Source organism: Martes martes, assembly GCF_963455335.1.
Source record: "Martes martes genome assembly, chromosome: 6".
NCBI lineage: Eukaryota > Metazoa > Chordata > Mammalia > Carnivora > Mustelidae > Martes > Martes martes.
The window spans coordinates 22,620,977-22,641,252 of NC_137893.1; the positions used below are offsets into that span (position 1 = coordinate 22,620,977).

Genomic DNA, 20,276 nt, shown 5'->3' on the forward strand with positions numbered 1-20,276 from the left:
CTTTGTTTACTCTTAAGCCCCTTAAATGAATGAGATAAAGTGTGTGTGTGTGTGTGTGTGTGTGTGTGTGTGTGTTGGGGGGGAAGGTGTACTGTTCATGGTTTATGGTGGTTACCTATTAGAGACTAAATTAACTTCTTCCTTCATACTAGAAGCAGGTCTCTGAGACCATGAATTTTAGAATATGTATCAACTAACATAAGGCCTAAAAAGTATAATATATCAGAAAAAGAAAAAAGCAACACTATCTCAAAAAATGAAAAAATAAAAACTTTTTTCCTAAGAAGAATTAACCTGTGGATATTTTTAGGATATTAACCTTTAAAAAATTCAACATTGTATTTAAGGAACTAGCAAAAGAAATATAATAAGAAAAAAAAAACAACATACATGTTGAAAAGTTCTATAAGGATAGAACTCCTTATGTGCCTATAATTTGATTATCTAGAAAGTCCAGGAAAGTTAATTGTACAAAAATTATTTAAGGTGGCCATCACAGCTCTTCATTAACAATGACATTTGCCCCCATGAAGAAGAAAAGGAAAATAATTTCTAAAGTAATTAATTAATCCATCTTGAAGTGATAGGTGCCACGGAATGTTGGATGGGGCCCTCCCATCATTTGGAATAAGATCCATCCTGCCTGTCTCATCTCATTCTATAGCTCATTCAAATGCAAGCACAATACAACCTGCCCTGCTCACATACCCAGAGCTTGCAGACCAATTAATCAACTTGGTCCTCCATTCATAAAAATGAGTGAAAAACCAAGGATTACCATATACTTGAGAAAGATTATCAATACTAAGGAGTAACAAGATGAGCAAACAGAACAATTGAGCCTAAAATGAATAGGCAGTTCAGAAAACCTTAATAAACATTAAAAAAATTTTTCAATCTTTCTCAGAAAATTTAAGAACTTTTATCCAGAAAACAAAAACAGGATGTTTTGAAAAATCAGAGAGAAAAAAGAGTTCATAGAAGCTAAAATATATAATGTAAATTACTTAAAAATTGAATAAAAAGATCAGAAAAGTCAAAGAAGTTTCTCAAATATAGAACAAAAATATAAGAGATAGAAAACATGAAAGAAAAAACTGGAGATATGTGGGGTCAATCCAGGAGGATCAACATCCAATATGCGTTCCAAAAAAAAAAAAAAAAAAAAAGAAAGGAGAGAAAATAAAGGAGGAAATAATCTTAAAAATATTGAAAGAAATGTTCAAAATATTGAAGAAAGCATAGGATCTTCAAATTCAAAGGGCTCAATGAATACCGACTAGAACAAATTAAAAGAGATGTACATTAGCTACTTCCTCATGAAATTTAAGAGTGCTCATTATAAAGAGATTTTAAGCATTTCTACAACGAAGAAAAGATCCCTACAAAGGAATGTGGATAAGATTTGTGTCAGACTTCTCACCAACAGTACTGGATGATGGAAGACAAAGACAATGTCTCCAAAATTCTGAGTGAAAATTATTTTGGACTATTTATAATGTATGAGGATGAAATGGAAACACTTTTAGATATTTAAGTTCTTTGAAAATTAGCCTTTTGTATGTTATTCTTTAAAAAAGCAGCCAATTGATTTTGTGAATAATGGTTCTTCCATATAAAAAACAAAACAAAACCAGAAATATGGGGTAGGTGAGAGACCAAAAAAAAGCATTATCCACATACAGGGCAGATTAAAATGCATGCTCTTGCATAATAAGAAAATACGGTGTTTGACCTTGATACTTCAGATGATACACATTTGTTGATAGAGGGTTGTATCCCTGCTGTAGTGAATAAGGATTATGTAATTAAAATACGGCTGGTGCTGTTTATAGGGTTTCAATTTCTAGAATCAATCAAACACTGTTTACTTTCAATTCTTAGAATCAATTTCTACATGAAATACTAAATACTAAGGTACAGTTACAGACAAATGTAAATGTAGACCTATTGGAGACAAAAATTTGGAAACTAAAGAGAGGGAAAAGTGAAGAGAAGAGTAAGGACATTCTCTTGAATTGAGGGGAATCAAAACACACATCTAAAAATGGTAACTCAGGGGCGCCTGGGTGGTTCAGTCCGTTAAGCGTCTGCCTTTGGCTCAGGTCTTGATCCCAGGGTCCTGGGACTGAGCCCATGAGCCCTTGCCCAGCTCTCTGCTCAGGGGGGAGCTTCCGTCTCCCTGTCTCTCTTCCTGCAGCTCCCCTTGCTTGTGCTCCCTCTCTCTGTAAAATAAATAAATAAAATCTTTAAAAAATTAAAAATTAAAAAAAAAAGTTGTCGCCGCTCAGTTGTAGAATTAAGGAACTAAAAATAAGACTAACACTGGGGAAGAGGCAGAAGAGAAAGAAATGTAAGTTAGCTGAATTCCTCATCCTCCCTAGTACGAGAGAGAAAACAAACATCACAGGTGTCAAAAAAAGGCTACCTTCCACTATTTACTTTGTTAGTTCCTAACTTGGTTTCCATAGAACAGCCAAAAAAAGTGGGGGGGGGGGCGCCTGGGTAGTGCAGTCAGTTGAGCCTCTGACTCTTGGTATCAGCTGAGGTCATAATCTTGGGGTCTTGAGATCAAGCCCCACATCGGGCTCCACGTGCTCAGCTCAGCCTGGATGCTGCTTAGAGTTTCTCTCTCCATCTCCCTCTGCCTCCCCCTGCCCCTACTCCATGCACTCTCTCAAATAAATAAATCTTAAAAAAAAAAAAAAAAGCAAAGGAAACATTTTTTAAATGCAAGAATGGCTAAATAAGAATAATGAGACGTATGTTTTTATATGGATGGAAATTTAAATGCATTGCTAAATTGTATTTTTAAAAAACAAGTTGTACAATATAGAATGATCCCATTTATTTGTAAAATATAATTTTGTGTGTGTGGGAGTGTGTGGAGTTGTAAACATCTAAAAGGATCTTAATCAAATTGTTAACCAAAATTTTTTCTAGGTAGGAAAGTGGAAATAGAGATGGGAGTATGAAGGGAATTTTTTTTTACCCTATATAATACTGTATAATTTTATCCTTTTAGCAAAAATGAATCTATTTTTATTTTTTCATATTTTAAAAATATTTTATTTTTTTATTTTAGAGAGAGATGGCAGGGAGGGAGAGGGAGAGAATTTCCAGCAGATTCCACACTGAGTGCAGAGCCTGACTTGGGGCTCAATCCTATGGCCCTGAGATCATGACCTCAGGGTGGCTCAGTTGGTTAAGTGTCTGCCTTCAGCTAAGGTCATGATACCAGCGTCCTGGGATCGAGCTTCACGTCAGGCTCCTTGCTCAGTGGAGAGCCTGCTTCTCCCTCTCCCTCTGCCAGCTACTCTGCCTACTTGAGCTCTCTCTCTATCACTCTGTCAAATAAGTAAGTAAAATCTTAAAAAAAAAAAAAAAAGAGGTGGGTGCTCAACCAATTGAGCCACCCCGGGCACCCCCAAAATGAATTTTTAAACTGATAGAGTTTTTTTAATTAACAAAAAAATTGGAAGAGATATTAAGTAGAACCAAGAGGGTGGTAAAAGTTCCTTTAGAACTGAGATGCCCCTATTTTGTAGTGTGGATTCATCCCACCATACTTCCAATGATCTTTAAAAAATCAAGTCTGAGGATTTTTTTTTGTCGAAGTATAAGGAAAAGGGTAAGAGAACCAAGTGGTTTCAATATTCAAATAAAAAAAGAACAAGAACTGAAAAACACTGCCCTATAGCCAAACTCCTGTTGCAGAGAGAGGAGCTTGGGCACGGAGCAAGAAAGGACCTTATCCTCTCATCTTACTCCTTGTACCTGCCAGGCCAAATCCCATCTCTAGGTGCTCTTTAAAGGAACCAGGGTCTAATCGTAGAAAGATTAGGAAACAGGGAGCTAAGCCCCAGACTGCAGGCAAGAGATAATGAAAGGCCAAACAATGGAACAGTACTGGAAAGGACAGTCTAAGGCATTGTTTAGGATTATGGTCCTTGGATACTGGATGAGCAATGATGCAGAGCAAGGAATGAAGAAAACTACTGCCAGGTTTCCAACCGGAAGGCAGTGCTCCAGCTGATAAAAGGAATACTTCAGGGAGAAGCGTGTGGAGGCAGTGCAGGAAGAAAAATAGTAAAGCCTATACAGCACCACTTAGTGCCAATAACCTGTCGTGGTCTTTAAGAATCATTTGTGTATTATTCTTCTTTCTTCAGATCCACTATAAACCCTAAAGGGCTGGGGCACCTGGGTGGCTCAGTGGGTTAAAGCCTCTGCCTTCGGCTCAGGTCATGATCCCGAAGTCCTGGGATGGAGCCCCGTATTGGGCTCTCTCTCTGCTTGGGAGGGAGCCTGCTTCCCTTCCTCTTTCTCTGCCTGTCTCTCTGCCTACTTGTGATCTCTGTCTGTCAAATAAATAAATAAAATCTTAAAAAAAAAACCAAAACCCTAAAGGGCACATACTGTTCTATTAGTATAGTGCTTTATACAAAGTAACAAATAACAGCGATAATGTTACAATAATAGCATTAATAGCTATCATTCATGCTTTCCATCTGCCCAAGACTTTTCTAAGGGAAGGGATTTGCATATATTAAATAATTTAATGCTCCCACCATCCCTGTGGGATAGGTACTTTTATTATTCCTATTTTACAGATGAGGAAACTGATCTTGTCCGAGCTAACACAGCTGGTGCATGGTTTATTCTCTTTGAATTCCATTAAATGCTGTTATTGAAGCCTATTGAGGACATAGTTTTCATGGATGGGGTGAGAGGGTATTATGCTAAGTGAAATAACTCAGCCAGAGAAAGATAAATACCGTAAATCTCACTCACATGGAATTCAAGAAACAAAACAAACAAGCAAAGAAAAAAAAAAGACAAATCAAGAAAGAGACTCTTGCCCTTTCCGACTTCCATGGTGGTAGTGAGAGGCGCCCTGTCCACCCACCGGCAACAGATGGTCCCATGGAACCGCTCCAGCTCCCTGATCGAGAGGAACAAGCAGACACACAGCGCCCAGCCCAATAACCTGAAGGCTCACAACTCCTTCCACCAAATGGGCTGCCTCACTGCAAGGCTGTGGGTGTGAAACCACCCGCGCACTGCAAAAAGCTGATGATGGTGGTCAGGAAGCAGAGATCTGGCCAGTGAAAACGCACCACCTCCTACCTGTGGACCACCATTAGCTAGAACGTGTGGGCCCCCATCAGCAGCATCAGGCACGTGCCGCAAGAACCAAGTACCACCCCGATCTGCACGTGGCTGCCATTTGCAGAGCCGGTGCCATCCTGAGCACCAGAAGCCTGTGAAGGGGAAGAGGAAGCCAGTGCCCCACCAAGAACTCCTGCGCCCCACACCTCGACAGCAGCGAGGCTATCAACCACCGGGGGAGGTGAGGGGAAGAAGAGGAAGAACCAGACTCTTGATTGTAGAGAACAAACTGATGGTTACCAGCTTTGGAGGTGGGTGGGGGGAATGGGCTAATCAGATGTTGGGGACTAAGGAGCACCATTGTGATGAGCACCAGGTGATGTATGGAATTGCTGAATCACTGTATTGTCCACCGGAACCTAATATAACCTATGTAAATTAACTGGAATCAAGATAAAAACTCTAAATAAACAAACGCAACTTTACCACAGCCATAGGCATAAGTAACATTTAATATCTTGTTTATGTATTTACTATGGGATCAGTATGGGATCAGTATGGTGTCAGAGTCTTGAAAGGATTAAATTTCTGGGTGCCGGATATTTAACATTTTACTGCGTCACTAAAGGAATGTTGCCATGCCATACCAACCAATAGCCGGTTACACAGAATATTCCAAAGGATTAGTTAGCAGAGTCATTTGTTGCATATTGTATATATGTAGTAAAAGAGAACATGTCCTTCCTTAGGTTGGCAAAGAAGATGAAGATTTCAGTGAGGAAGAGCCTGAAGAAGATGAAGATGATATTGAGAACATCCTTGAAGATGAATTTCCAAAAGACGAGGAAGTGATGAGTGAGGAAGACGAAGAACAGGAGATGGAGGCACTTGAGCGCCTAAGAGGCGAACTGGGAGAAAAATTTGAAGCAGATATGAGTAACTTACAAGCAATCCAGGTTACTACTCTCCCTTCACTTTTCACAATTCAAAATGTAACATTTGGGAATGGAACAAATACTTGGTTTATGTCTTGGTTTCTTTTTAACATTTCAAAAGAAATGCGTGTTTTAGGGTTCGCTTCCCTTTTGCCAGCACCCCTTGCAATTATGAAAACAAATTAATAAATCAAGGGCAACATGGAAGCCACATAGAGTCAAAAGTTTTAGCTGCCGGGGCACCTGGGTGGCTCAATCATTAAGCATCTGCCTTCAGCTCAGATCATGATCCCAGGGTCCTGGGATCGAGCCCAGAATCAGGCTGCCTACTCAGCGGGAAGCCTGCTTCTCCCTCTCCCCCTGCTTGTGTTCCCTCTGTCTCTGTGTCGAATAAATAAATAAAATCTTAAAAAAAAAAAAAGTTTTAGCTGCCAATATGCAGCCACTTAGAAACTGAAAAGTATTTGTTTTTTTGTTTTTTTTTTTTTTTTGACTGAAGCATTCTGTCACCAGCAACGTCTATGTGCTGTGACTGGACTTCGTCCCATTAAAAATATTTAATTTTATTATTTTTTTTCATCAGGATGAATTTGAGAAGCTTTTGATACCAATAATTCTCATCAATGGAGCTCGGAAAATCCACATTGTACAATATAATATGAATATGAAACTGCAACCACTGGTGGAGAATCGTGAGAGCATTTTTGAAAAATGTTATCCAATAGCATCACACCTTGCGCAGAAAATGCTCAGCTATACCTATAAGTATATAAGCGCGTTTGGCTACTGGGACCCTGTAAAGGTAATGCAGCAAATGCACCTAAAAGCCATGTTCTTTCTTTTATTTTTTTAAGTATGTCTAAGAAGAAGACAGAGGGTAATTTCAAAAATCATAAGCATTATACAGTATAATAAAATATACTGTATATAAAATATACTTGCTATAAAAATATGTGATTGTTTTATCTTTCTGAAATATGGAACGTAATCAAAGGGTTTAATTTCTTCCATCTACTTCTGTAGAGATAACACAATTCCAACTTGGTTTTAACTTTGTAGCTGAAGATGGGTAGTAGAAATATTTTCAAATTACACATCTAAAGGGCTGAGCCCTGGTACTAATTTGCCACCTAATTTTAGGCAAGTCATTTAATCTCTTTGATTCTTTACTGGACCCAGGGTCTCAGACCCTGTACAAAGACCTAGTTCTATTCTAAGACCCTGCCTGATTCCTTACCTTTAAGATGAAAGAATAACACCACCAGGCCACTGTGATCAAATACAAGAGTATCAAGTGATACAAAATGTGGCATTGATATTCATAACAAGCATTTCTAAGGACCATATTTTTATGCAATGCGGACAAACAGATTTAATCCAGGTGGAATTCAGTAACCTTGAACGTGGGATGATTTTCAACAAATCTCAACCAAGAATATGCTAGTCACTGATCTAGTCCCTGGGAATACAGTAGTGAACAAAACAGACAATGTTTCTTTTATCTTCCAGCTTATAGTCTAGTTGGATTGGGAGGGAGGACAAGCAATAAATAAGTAAACAAACAAATATGTTCTTGAGAGATAATATGAAGTGTTATAAGGACAATTAAAAAACATCATGTGATAGAGACCCCATGTACCTTTTTATTTCCATCGATGATATAGCACAGTGGAAAAGATTATGGCCTCTGGAGCCAGACTGCCTAGGTTTGAAACCACTACTTATTAGATGAATGACCTTGGACAAAATTACTTAACTTCCCAGAGTCATTTCATTTGCATAATGGGAATAAGAAGAGTCCCTACCTTACAATATTGTTACAATGATTAATTGAGTTAATTATTGTAAAGTGCTTACAACAGTGTTTGGCTTTTTGTAAGTGCTCAATAAAACTTACAGCTGTTATTAATATGTATTACTGGTATTGGCCACGAATAAAAAGTATTTCGGAAGATGGGATCCAAAATGGAGCCTTGTGCATTTACTTGAAACCTCCTTCTTGGTTGATATTGACACAATCAATTTCAGTTCTACTTAATTGTGCCATCTTCTTTATCTTAGCCGTAGGATGTCAAGAGAAACATTTTCAAATATTATGCTGGAATATAGTGCCCTCCATAGAGAATTAGATAGAATTAAGCATGTATTAGAATCACCTAGTAAGCTCTTGAAAGATAGTCATGCCCTTCTCTCTGAGACAAGAAAGAAAGGGGAGGAAGCAGACAAAGTCAGAACCGTATTTAGGGAGAAAGGACTTATGTCCAAACGTAACAGGACCACACAAAACTGCCTTGTGGAGAAAGGAGTGCATGGTCATAAGAAGGGTTTAAGCATTTAAATAAGCATTTTTCAGGGCTTTTTGAATCTTTCTGGGTTCCTGACAGTTCTTTTTTTTTTTAAGATTTTATTCATTTGGAGAGAGAGAGAGCATGAGTGGTGGGGAGGGGCAGAGAGAGGGAGAAACAGACCCCCCCACCCCACCCTCCAGCTCAGGAGGGAGCCTGATGTGGGGCTTGATCCCAGGACCCTGAGATCATGACCTGAGCTAAAGACAGCCCCTTAACTAACTGAGCCAAGTTTGATATTTCTGATTTGATGACACTATGTGTAGTCTGACCTACAGAGGAGAAAGGATACATGCTAGGTATTTTGAGTAACAACAGAAACTACCGTAAGGACTCTCAGTTTGAGAATTTGAAATGGAATCATTAGACTTTCAGCTTTTTTTTTTTTATTACCAAATACAAGACATACAGCAGACAGGCCCATGCCACCCCTGTGTTTCTTCTTATACCTAGCATTTACACCAGCCCAAAAATGTTGATGTAGACAATACCATTGACCTGTGACAACAGTCTTGGTGTAACTCTGGTAAAGGAGCAATATTGAAACATACTGCTTCACACCTCCTTTGTCAAGTATGGGCTGATACTTGGCCATCTGATGCTCTAAAAAAAAAAGATATCCAAACCTAAGATCAATCAATTACCCAGTTCTCATCTTGACCTAGTGCAAATATGTGAGACTATTCCTCCCACTCCATTCCACACCTAGACCTTAAACAGGCTTGTAGGTATTTTTCCCCTTTGTGACTGCTCTTGATGTTTATGTGAGTGGTATTTGCCTATATAAAATGTGGATAAGAAGCCTGTGGGATCTGTCCTACCAGTATTCCCCTAAAGATAACCCAGGACCCCGCCTGTAGTAGTGTACTCAGGCTTCCAGAACAAAGTACCACAGACACGGTGGTTCAAACTGCAGAAATTTATTTTCTCACAGTTCTAAGGCTGAAAATCCAAGATCTAGGTGTCAGCAGGGATGGTTTTCTGGTGAGACCTCTCTTCCTGGCTTGCAGACGATCACTTTCTCACTATGTCCACACATGACCTTTCCTCCATGCTTATGCACTCCTGGTGTCTCTTCCTTTTCATATAAGGACACCAGTCTTACTGGATAGGGCCCCACTCTTACAGTCTCAACCTTATTACCTCTTTAAGGGCCCTATCTCCAAACATAGTCACTTTGGGGATTAGGGCTTCAACCTATAGAGTGGAGGGAACACATTTCCATCCATAACACCACCTTAGGAATGGACCTGTTTCTGAGGTTAAACTGGCCCATGAATATACACAAACAACTTTCCAGTCCTTGGCAAAAACACACTAAATATATGATAAAGGAAGTAAGAGAACTAAAATTGTCATAAGCTGCAAGCTAGTTGAGATTTCATCAACTGCATGTGGGTGTAAATAGTTTATTCTTTATGTATAAAGAATAAGTGAAGTCTTTAATAATAATATTTGGCTACAGTTAGTTTTCTTATGTAGTGTAAGAAAGATTTTATTTTACAAATTTGTTCAAATGTATTTGGGGGAAATCCTGAATAACTTAAATCTGTTGAATTCAATTGTGTACATACTGCAGCTAAGTGAAGGAGAGACAATCAAACCAGTTGAAACTTCAGAGAATCCAGTCCATGCTGTAATCCATCGTCAGTATATTTATTTTTTATCTAGTAAGGAAACTAAAGAAAAATTTATGAAGAACCCAATCAAATATATCCGCCAACCCAAACCTAAGCCTACTGTGCCCATTAGGATTATGATTCTGGGACCTCCAAAATCTGGGAAAACGACAGGTAAGGGTGTGTTTTTGCCTCTGTTTTTGTTGTTGTTTTAATCCCGATGTAGTTATCGTACAGTGTTACATTCACTCCAAGTGTACGATATAGTGATTCAGCAATTCCATGCATTACTCAGTGCTCATCAAGATAAATGTACTCTTAGTCCCCTTCACCTGTTTCACCTGTCCCCCCACCAACCTTTCCTCTGGAAACCATCTGTTCTCTATACTTAAGAGTGTGTTTTTTGGCTTGTGTCTTTTTTTTCTTTTTTCTTTTGTTTGTTTTGTTTCTTAAATTCCACGTATGAGTGAAATCATGTAGTATGTGTCTTTTTCTGACTGGCTTACTTTGCTTAGCATTATACTCTGTAGATCCATCCATGTTGTTACAAATGGCAAGATGTTGTCCCTTTTTATGACTGGGTAATATTCATGTGTGTGTGTGTGTGTGTGTGTGTGTGTGTGTGTGTGTACCACCTCTTCTTTAACCATTCATCTATCAATCGCTTCTCAGGCTTTTGGCTAAGATCAAGTGTATCCATTCATCTATCAATGAATACTTAGGCTGCTTCCATAATATGGCTATTGTAAACAAGGCTGCAGTAAACATAGGGGTGCATGTATCCTTTTGAATTAGAGTTTTTGTATTTTGGGGATAAAGACTCATGAGTGTAATCCCTGGATCATGGGTAGTTCTATTTTTAATTTTTTGAGGAACCTCCATACTGTCTTCCACAGTGGCTGCACCAGTTTACATTCCCACCAATAGAGCACAAGCATCCCCATTTCTCCACATTCTTGCCAACACTTGTCTCTTGTGTCTATTTTAACCATTCTGACTGGTGTAAGGTAATATCCCATTGTGGTCTTTGACTTGCATTTCTCTGATGATGAGTAATGTTAAGCATCTTTTCATGTGTCTTTTGGTCATTTGTATGTCTTCTTTGGAGAAATGTCGGTTCATGTTTCCTGCCCATTTCTTAATTGGATTATTTGTTTTTTGAGTGTGGAATTGTATAAGTTCTTTATATAATTTGTATTCAATTATATAATTTATATCCTTTATTAGATATGTCATCTGTAAGTATCTTCTCCCCTCAGTATGTTGTCTTTTAGTTTCGTTGGTTGCCTCCTTTGCTATGCAGAAGCTTTTTATTTTGATACAGTCCCAATAGTTTATTTTTCCTTTTGTTTCATTTGCCTCTGGAGGCATAAATACAAAAATGTTCCTAGGGCCGATGTCAAAGAAATTACTGTGTGTGCTCTCTTCTAGGATTTTTATGGTTTTAGGCCTTACATTTACGTTCTTAATCCATTTTATTTTTGTGTCTGGTGTAAGAAAGGGGTCCAGTTTCATTCTTTTGCATGTAGCTGCCCGTCTTCCCAACATCACTTGTAGAAGAGATTGTCTTTTTCCCATTGCATATTCCTTCCTACTTTGTCAAAGATTAATTGACTGTTTAATATGAGTTTATTTCTGGGTTTCCTATTCTGTTTCATTGATCTGTGTTGTTTTTGTGCCAGTACCATATTGTTTTGATTACCAGAGCTTTGTAATATGACTTGGAGTCTGGAATTGTGATGCCTCCAGTTTTGTTTTTCTTTTTCAAGATTACTTTGGCTATTGGGGATCTTTTGTGGTTCCATACAAATTTTAGGATTGCTTGTTCTAGTTCTGTGAGAAATCCTATTGGTATTTTGATAGAGAGTGCATTAAATCTGTTTTGGCTGATAGAGACATTTTAACACTATTTGTTCTTCAAATCCATGAGCTTGAAATATCTTTCCATTTGTGTCATCTTCAATTTCCTTCATCAATGTTTTGTAGTTTTCAGACTGCAGGTCTTTCACCTCTTTGGATAAGTTTATTCCTAGGTATGGTACTATTTTTGGTGTAATTGTAAATCGGATTGTTTTCTTAATTTCTCTTTCTGCTGTTTCATTATTAGTATACAGAAATAATACAGATTTCTATACATTGATTTCATATCCTTACTTTATTCATTTATCAGTTCTAAGAGTTCTTTGGTGGAGTCTTCATGGTTTTCTATGTATAATAAATATCATGTCATCTGTAAATAGTGAAGTTTTTCTTCTTCCTTACCAATCTGGATGCCTTTTATTCCTTTCTATTTATTGTCTGATTGCTATGGCTAGGACTTCCAGTACTATGTTGAATAAAAGTGGTGAGAGTGGGGGCACCTGGGTGGCTCAGTCGGTTGAGGGTCTGCCTTCTGCTCAGGTCATCATCCTGGGGTCCCGGGATTGAGCCCCAAATCGGGCACCCTCCTCAGGTGGGAGTCTGCTTCTCTCTCACCCTCTGACACTCCCCCTGCTCATGTTCTTGCTGCTCTCTCTCTCTCAAATGAATAAATAAAAAATCTTTTTTAAAATGTGGTGAGAGTTGGGACGCCTGGGTGGCTCAGTTGGTTAAGCGGCTGCTTTCGGCTCGGGTCATGATCCCAGCGTCCTGGGATCGAGTCCCACATCGGGCTCCTTGCTCCGCAGGGAGCCTGCTTCTCCCTCTGCCACTCTGTCTGCCTGTGCTCTCTCTCTCTCTCTCTCTCTGACAAATAAATAAATAAAATCTTTAAAAATAATAATAATAATTTTAAAAAAATGTGGTGAGAGGGGACATCCTTGTCTTATTCTTGACTTCAGGAGAAAAGCTCTCCCCATTGGTTTGTCCCCATTGAGTATGATGTGGGTTTTTCATATAAAAACTTTATTATGTTGAGGTATGTTCCCTCTAAACCTACTTTATTGAGGAATTTTATCATAAATGGATGTTGTACTTCGTTAAATGTTTTTTCTGCATCTATTGAAATGATCATAGGTTTTTATCTTTTCTCTTATTGCTGTGGCCTTTGTTACTCTTAAGTATAAAAGAATCTCCTGAAAGCTACTGGCACTTCTCCAGGAAGCCAACTATCCAAATTCACTCAAAAAGAGATAGAAAACCTAAATAGGATAGTAAGTATTAAAGAGAAATCATTTGAAAATATAATCCCATTCCAAAACAGTCCAGGATCAATCAGTAGTTTTAGAGAATAATTATATCAAACTTCCAAAGAATCAAAAAACTCAAAAGATAATTCCTGTGTTTTTGTAAGCTTTTTCACAGCAGGGGAAAAAAAGACAATGAGTTTCCCAATTTATTTCCAGTGGTTTTTTTTAATTAAGGAGTAGAGTCCTCACTAAATATAATCAAATATTTATATGGGCTAAATTATTGTCCATTTATCCAAAAAGTTATAAAGAATACAAATTGATTTTTAAATTAGCATAACTCTGATATTAAAACCTAACAAAATAATACAAGAAAAGATATGACAAATTAATATCACTTACAAATAGAGTCAAGTAACAGTATATTAATATTATACTAACATATAAATTATAGAAAAGATTTTAATATAATATTTTTAAAAATTGAAATATAATTTATTGTGCTAATGGTTTAAAGAGTAAAAATCCACTGTCTTAATCATTGTTGAGAAAGGCACAGGGTAAACTATATCCCCATAACGTTTGAATTTTGTATAACTTTGTACTGTGCATTTTTTTTTTTTAAGGCCAATAGTCCATCAAAAGGTTGGTTGTAGTATTTCAGGATGATATACAACAACATGAGCAACGGTTGGTCGCAATGAGAATAAAATGGAAAGGACAGATACAGGAGATACTTCAAAGGAAAACAATAGGACTTAAGGACTGAATAGAGAATGAAGGGGAGAGATGAGGTCAAAGATAAATTTGTCACCAGGAATAATAAAGGGGAGTTTTGTGTTCCAGTTCAAAAAGTTTGTTTTGCCCATTTAAACCTCTTAACATGGTGGAAGAGACTTTAATAGTCATATTCTAAACATTCACAAACGTAAGGGTTCCTGGGTGGCTCATTTGGTCAAGCGTCCAGTTCTTGATTTCAGCTCAGGTCCTGATCTCAGGGTCATGAGATTAAGCCCTACAGCTGGCTCTGCACTGGGCATGGAGCCTGTTAGAGAATCTCTCCCCCCTTCTCTTGCTCTCTCCCCCACTCCTGCCACTTGCGCATGTACTCTCTCTAAAAAAAATTCTTTTTAAATGTTCACAAACATTTAAAAAAACCAAATCCATTGACCTTTAAAATAAGATCCCTCAACCAGAGCAAAAGGTAAAAATGTAGATAAAACAACCTGATTTCTCATTTACTGTTTTGTGCGCCTCTTAATCTCCCTCACCTATTTCACCCATCCCTCCACCTCCCTGCTCTGACAACCATCAGTTTGTTCTCTGTATTTACAAGTCTTCTGGTTTTGGTTCATTTGTTCATTTGTTTGTTTAGATTCCACATATAAGTGAAATCATAATAGTATTTGTCTCTCTCTGTCTGACTTATTTTACTTAGTATAATACCCTCTGGGTCCATCCATGTTGTCGAAAGTAGCAAGATCTTATTCTTTTTATGGCTGAGTAGTATTCCAGTGTATGTATGTGTGTGTGCACGCGCACACACGCGCGTGCATGCATACACATGTATTACATCCTCTTTTTCCATTCATCTGTCAACGGACACTTGTTTGATTCCATATCTTGGCTATTATAAATAATGCTGCAGTAAACACAGGGGTGCGTATATCTTTTCAAATTAGTGTTTTTGTTTTCTTTGGGTAAATATCCAGCAATGGAATCACTTAATTGTATGGAATTTCTATTTTTAACTTCTTGAGGAACTTCCATACTGTTTTCAAATGGTATACTGTTTGCTGCACCAAATTATATTCCTGATACAGTTTTATTATTTTGCATGCAGCTGTCCAGGTTTCACACCACCATTTATTGAAGAGATTGTCTTATCCCCATTGTGTATTCTTGCCTCCTTTGTTATAAATTAATTTACCATATACATGTAGGTTTATTTCTGGGCTCTCTATTCTGTTCTATTGATCTATGTGTCTGTTTTTGTGTCAATACCATACTGGTTTGATCTATGTGTCTGTTTTTGTGTCAATACCATATTGGTTTGATTTCTCATTTCTTTGTTGAAATAGAAGTGAATTTTTAATAAGATATCAAGCTATGGAAGTTTATATAATATATTATATAACAATATATTATTGATATCAATAAGATATCAAGATATGCAAGTTTTTATTATTATTAGAACTTAAAAATAAATACCAAATATTAATGGTACACATAGGATGCCATGTAAATTTCTCAAAATTGTTGCTACCTGGTGCAGAAGGAAGAAGACACTTAAATGTCAGTTTGGTTATGAGAAAACTCCACAGAGCTGGCTCCTTACCAGATCCATCAGCCACATACTTGGAGGACTAATAATGATTGACCTTGGACAGTATTAACACAATAAAATGTTACAATTCTGATTATCAAAATTTCTTTGGGGAATGTGAACATTAGTTAGCTCACCATGGATGTCAGTTAACCAGAGATAGAAATAAGGTTAACTAATGAATCTGTGACATGGAGTAAGTTTAAAGTGTTAATGTTTTCCAGTGGCCCAAAAAATTTCAAGCGAATATGGCTTAAAGCGTCTGTCAATAGGGGAAGCTCTGCGCTATGTCTTAAACAGCCAACCAGACACAGAGCTGGCGCTCATGCTAAACTGGCATCTGCATAAAGGAATGACAGCGCCTGACGAACTGGCTATTCAGGCCTTAGAGATCTGCCTGATGGGGAGTGTGTGTAACACTGCAGGGTAAGTGGGGGTTGGAGGGGGGAGGTTAAAGACTCTTTCAAGAATTACTGCCAGAATTTAAAACCGTCACCTTAAACAAGGTTTAAAGCTCTTATAAAGGGTGTGATCTACTTCTCAAACCTAAGACCCCTACGTGGTTATATATTATATATTTTAATTTTCAGTCAGGCTACAACTTGACTTGAACACTCATTGGGCAGGAGAGCAAGCCGGCCACTTGCCTCGCCACAGCAACCCTGTGCTGTCCAAGACTCTCTGGGTGTACAGTGCCAACAAAGGGTGACTTCCTTTCCAGTGTGACTTCCAGTGTCTAGTAGACCTCCTCACTCCTCCATGGAATGTTGAAGGAGTGGCCCTCCCCTGTCCCCTAGAAGGTATTGGTCTAATGGAGACACAGTCTCTCACTGGCCCAGCTCTCTGCACAGGGAGCAGTGCTCCTCCCTTAATGCTACATTTGGACCTGAGGGCCCTCTTCAGTTTACAATCCTCTGTTCAACCATTACTCACCCAATGTAGCCACTGGTCACACCCAGGTGTAAAAGCCACGGCAGCCTAACGCCCTGCTCTTGAGCCCAGGTCACTGACCTAGAATCCCACTGATTTCCTCAAGCTTGTATTAAAAGGCTTTTAGCCCTTCCCTGCCACTAGTCCTTAATCAAGTCTTAGGACAGTTCTGATTTCCATTATGAAGAGCAGATTCCGGGGTGTCCGATTTTTTTCTCCTAGAGAAGGCCCTGGGAATTCTGCAAACTGAGTTTACCTCCTCCCTGGCATGCATCTTTGCACACAAGGAATCTCTGTGAAGGCAACAGTCTTATTTCACCTTAATACCAGGACAGTGACTGCCCAGTCATCCTGAATTTTTCTAATCTTGAGGGTCACTCAAGCAACCCTTCACAAGCGAAGAAATTGAGCTACTCTCTATTTTGAAAACTGCAAAACACAACCACGGCACTCCCATAACATTCTCTATTAGGTTTGCCTGACTTACAATCGTCTCTGTCCTGGAGCTTAGAACTGGTGCCTGGAGAATTTTCTGGAGAACACTGAGTAAGGGGATCCCGTGACCTCCTCTAAACCAGCCCTTCCCGATGACCAGCAGCCCGCAGACCCAGCACGCTCCCACCCCAGAGGGAGCTTCCTGACTCTGGCAGCCATTCCTCTCAGAATGTGTGGACACCCTTTATTCCTCCTCTGTTTGATAGTTACACTCTCATTATCTCAGATTGTTGGACTAGCTAAAATTCTCTGTCATTTCTGCTCAGAAGCATGATGGGTCCTGATGGGATGATTCTTTCCCAGATATCACAGGTCTCCTCTCACCAACTCCCCAGCTCTCCTCCCCTCGCCACCCTCCAGCCTTCCCACAGAACTTTCCTAGAAAAGCAAGCTTAGAGCACAGTTGTTTTCCCATATTTGCTTAATCTCTTACTAAGATACTATTTATTGTGCCAGGACCCATTCTAGTTGCTTTACATACCAGATCTATAAGTCTTTTAGACAACTCGCAGGGTTAAGTATCATTTCCCCCATTTTACTGAAAACCGAGACTCAGAGAGGTCAAACTAGGTCTCAGTCTGTGTCTGTCTGCCTCTGAAGCCTGTATTCTTTGCACTGTTTCATGCTTAGGAAAAAAGCACCAATTGAATAACACAATGTTCAAAGTCTTACATGTGTTACCTCTTGAGTTCTGTCCAAGCCTAGCTCTGCGATGCTAAGTGTATGACTTCAGAGCTGTCTCTCTTCGTATGCCATCCTACATCTGGCTGTTGGGCTAAGTGGGGTTAAAAATACAGAGATAAAGAGCACAAAGTGCAAAGAAGATAAGTCAAGTTATAAAAGAAAGAGCAAGAGATTATTCCTAAAGAGATAGCCTGGTTCTAGAAGACAGGAAGGAAGATAGGAGAGAAAAGAAATCTGGAATTATTTTCTTGTTTCTCCTTGTTAGTGTTGTCATCGACGGCTACCCTGTAACTAAGTATCAAGTGAGTCTCTTGGAAGCTAGGTCAATCATCCCCATGGTCATCTTTGAGTTGGATGTGCCTTCCAAGGAGATTTTCAAAAGATTGTTCCTGGAAAAAAAAAAGGAGCAAAGGTAATGTATGTGACGAAAGCAACGATAAAGGAATAAACTTTAATCATCCAGAAAAAAGTGTATTTTTGACAGCTTTTCCCATTCACTCTCTTTCTCTATTAGTTTGCTTTATCCACTGCACAACAGCACACAGATTACAGCTGTCAAAAACTCAAAATACCGCAAAAACATTGATGAGATTAGGAAATATTATCAAGAACAGCATCAGAACTGGTATGTGATGGATGGATTTCACAGCAAATGGTGGGTATGGAATGAAGTCATTAAGAAAGTTCATATGGTGAATAAACATATGCAGATATACCTGGAAAGAATAAAAGCAGGTAAGAAAACATTAAATTGTTCAAATAGAATAAAACATTAATTGAAAGTCTACACATGCCTGACTCATGTTACCATAATTCATTCAATTTGAACATTTGTTGCCACAATCTTAATCAGTCTTTGAAGTATTTGGTACTAGCCAATTATTATGGGCATCTATACTGTTCTCATAAAAGACCGCCACTACTCTATCATTTATTGAGCTCCTGTGTGAACCTAGCACATAAAAATAATGCATAACTTCTGACTAGAAGAGTTTATAGTGTTTGGAAAGCCATTTAAGAAGCTAAGTTTCAGAAGTGCTGGTATAGGAGAGTAGTGGGCTATGGAATGACACTTGGCAAAATTTTGTTTATGATTCTAGAATTAAAGCCATTTTTGGTATTTATATTATACCAATATAATGGTATATTTTTGTAGATTTCAGCAATGAATCTATAAAAAGTTAAACTTGAGCATAAAATGGCTTTTAATATATATTTGGAATCCATGAAAGAAAATGTTTGATCATATATTCCTATAAGTTTCTTGACTTTTCTCTAAAAATACATAAAATAGAAGGAAAGTTATATCTGATATCTCTAAAAAGAGTGATGACTCTAGAGAATTGAGCTGTAGGGTTCTCACAGACATCTGGTGAGTGACTTTGTTTAACTATGGGAATACAGAGAAGATATAATGAGGTATGAGAGCAATGTGACTAAGAGAATCTTATAAAGAAAGAATTCCGTGAGGATTCTGCATCATTAAATCTTGATTAGCTTCATTATTTGGGTATAACCAGTATCTCTGGTTCCTGTTTGTCTGCAGACTGGGAATTTGTTTTCACCTGAGGATTACAAGGCATGACAAGTACAAGGAAGAAAGAATTGAGATTTTAGAAACCTACTCGCAATAAGTTTTGGAAAGCATTGCACTTGTAAAACCCTCCACGGCAGACTGAAAGCAAACTTGTGCATCATTCATCTTTTTGTTACCCTAGTTCACCCTCCCTATTGTAGGCTGAGTTCCTTGGAAACAGACTCAAGATTAAATAAGATTAAAAGTTGTCTGCAGAAGCTTTATCAGAAAGTATTCTCAGGATTTGAGTTGCCACATTTAGCAACCAAAAATATAGGATGCCCAGTTAAATTTGAATTTCAGATAAATAACAAATAAGTTTCTAGTCTAAGTATGTCCCAAATATTGCAGGGGACATACTTAGACTAAAAACTCTTCATTGTTAATCTGACATTTAAACTCACTGGGCTTCCTGTGTGTTAATCAGGAGATACACCTATGGGGAATGAGGAACATAGAATTGGACAGAGGAAGAAACTGACCCGCCGTGGGGTGGAAAGGAAAGCTTCAGCAGATCTAATAGGGAAGCCCTGGAGCTAGGGTGGGCCTTCAGAATTTCCCAACTGAGGGGAGTAGCCAGGCTCTATAAACCTCCGTTGGCCTGCCATTGACCACAGGTACTCTGGGAGGGGGTTAACCAGTGACAGATGGGCAATTCCCAGTGCACGGGAGACCCATCAGCACTGATGCGCCCAGCATCTGGGGGATGGCAGCATCAGCCCTGAAGAGGGATCTGGATGAGGCGCCATGGTACCCACTTCATTATTCCATATACACTCGCCTCTGCCTTGAATAGTTAAATCTAACAGAAGTCAACTTTATTGCTCTTCTGCTTTAACTTCCACCTAATAATCTAACCTGTACCTGATTAAATTTAGTTTTGACTTTTTTGTTTTGTTTTCATTCCACACTTCCTTGTATGCTATTCAAATGATCCTCTCCCTATCAGAAGGCCAAAGTTTACTCGGACTAATGAGATGGAACAAGGTCAGGGCTAAAAGATTAAAGAGATTCCTCCTCATTCTGCCACATTCCAGATTAAGATATACGGACATTGCCAGATGTCATCAAGAATACAGAAGAAGAGATATTTGAGTATCTTTATCTCTTTAGGACTTAAACCATGTGATTCTAAATTACCCTGTCA

General features: G+C 38.5%; 1 protein-coding gene across 1 annotated transcript in view; it reads left to right on the forward strand.

Moving 5' to 3' along the window:
- AK9 (adenylate kinase 9) overlaps positions 1–20,276 on the forward strand; it is a 120,798-nt gene that overhangs the window by 91,974 nt on the left and 8,548 nt on the right. Inside the window, exons 29-34 of the mRNA XM_080806437.1 lie at positions 5,862–6,068; positions 6,631–6,849; positions 9,972–10,185; positions 15,669–15,870; positions 17,819–17,965; positions 18,068–18,288. Of these exons, the coding sequence (XP_080662563.1) occupies positions 5,862–6,068; positions 6,631–6,849; positions 9,972–10,185; positions 15,669–15,870; positions 17,819–17,965; positions 18,068–18,288 (1,210 nt within the window). The remainder of the gene's footprint in view (positions 1–5,861; positions 6,069–6,630; positions 6,850–9,971; positions 10,186–15,668; positions 15,871–17,818; positions 17,966–18,067; positions 18,289–20,276) is intronic.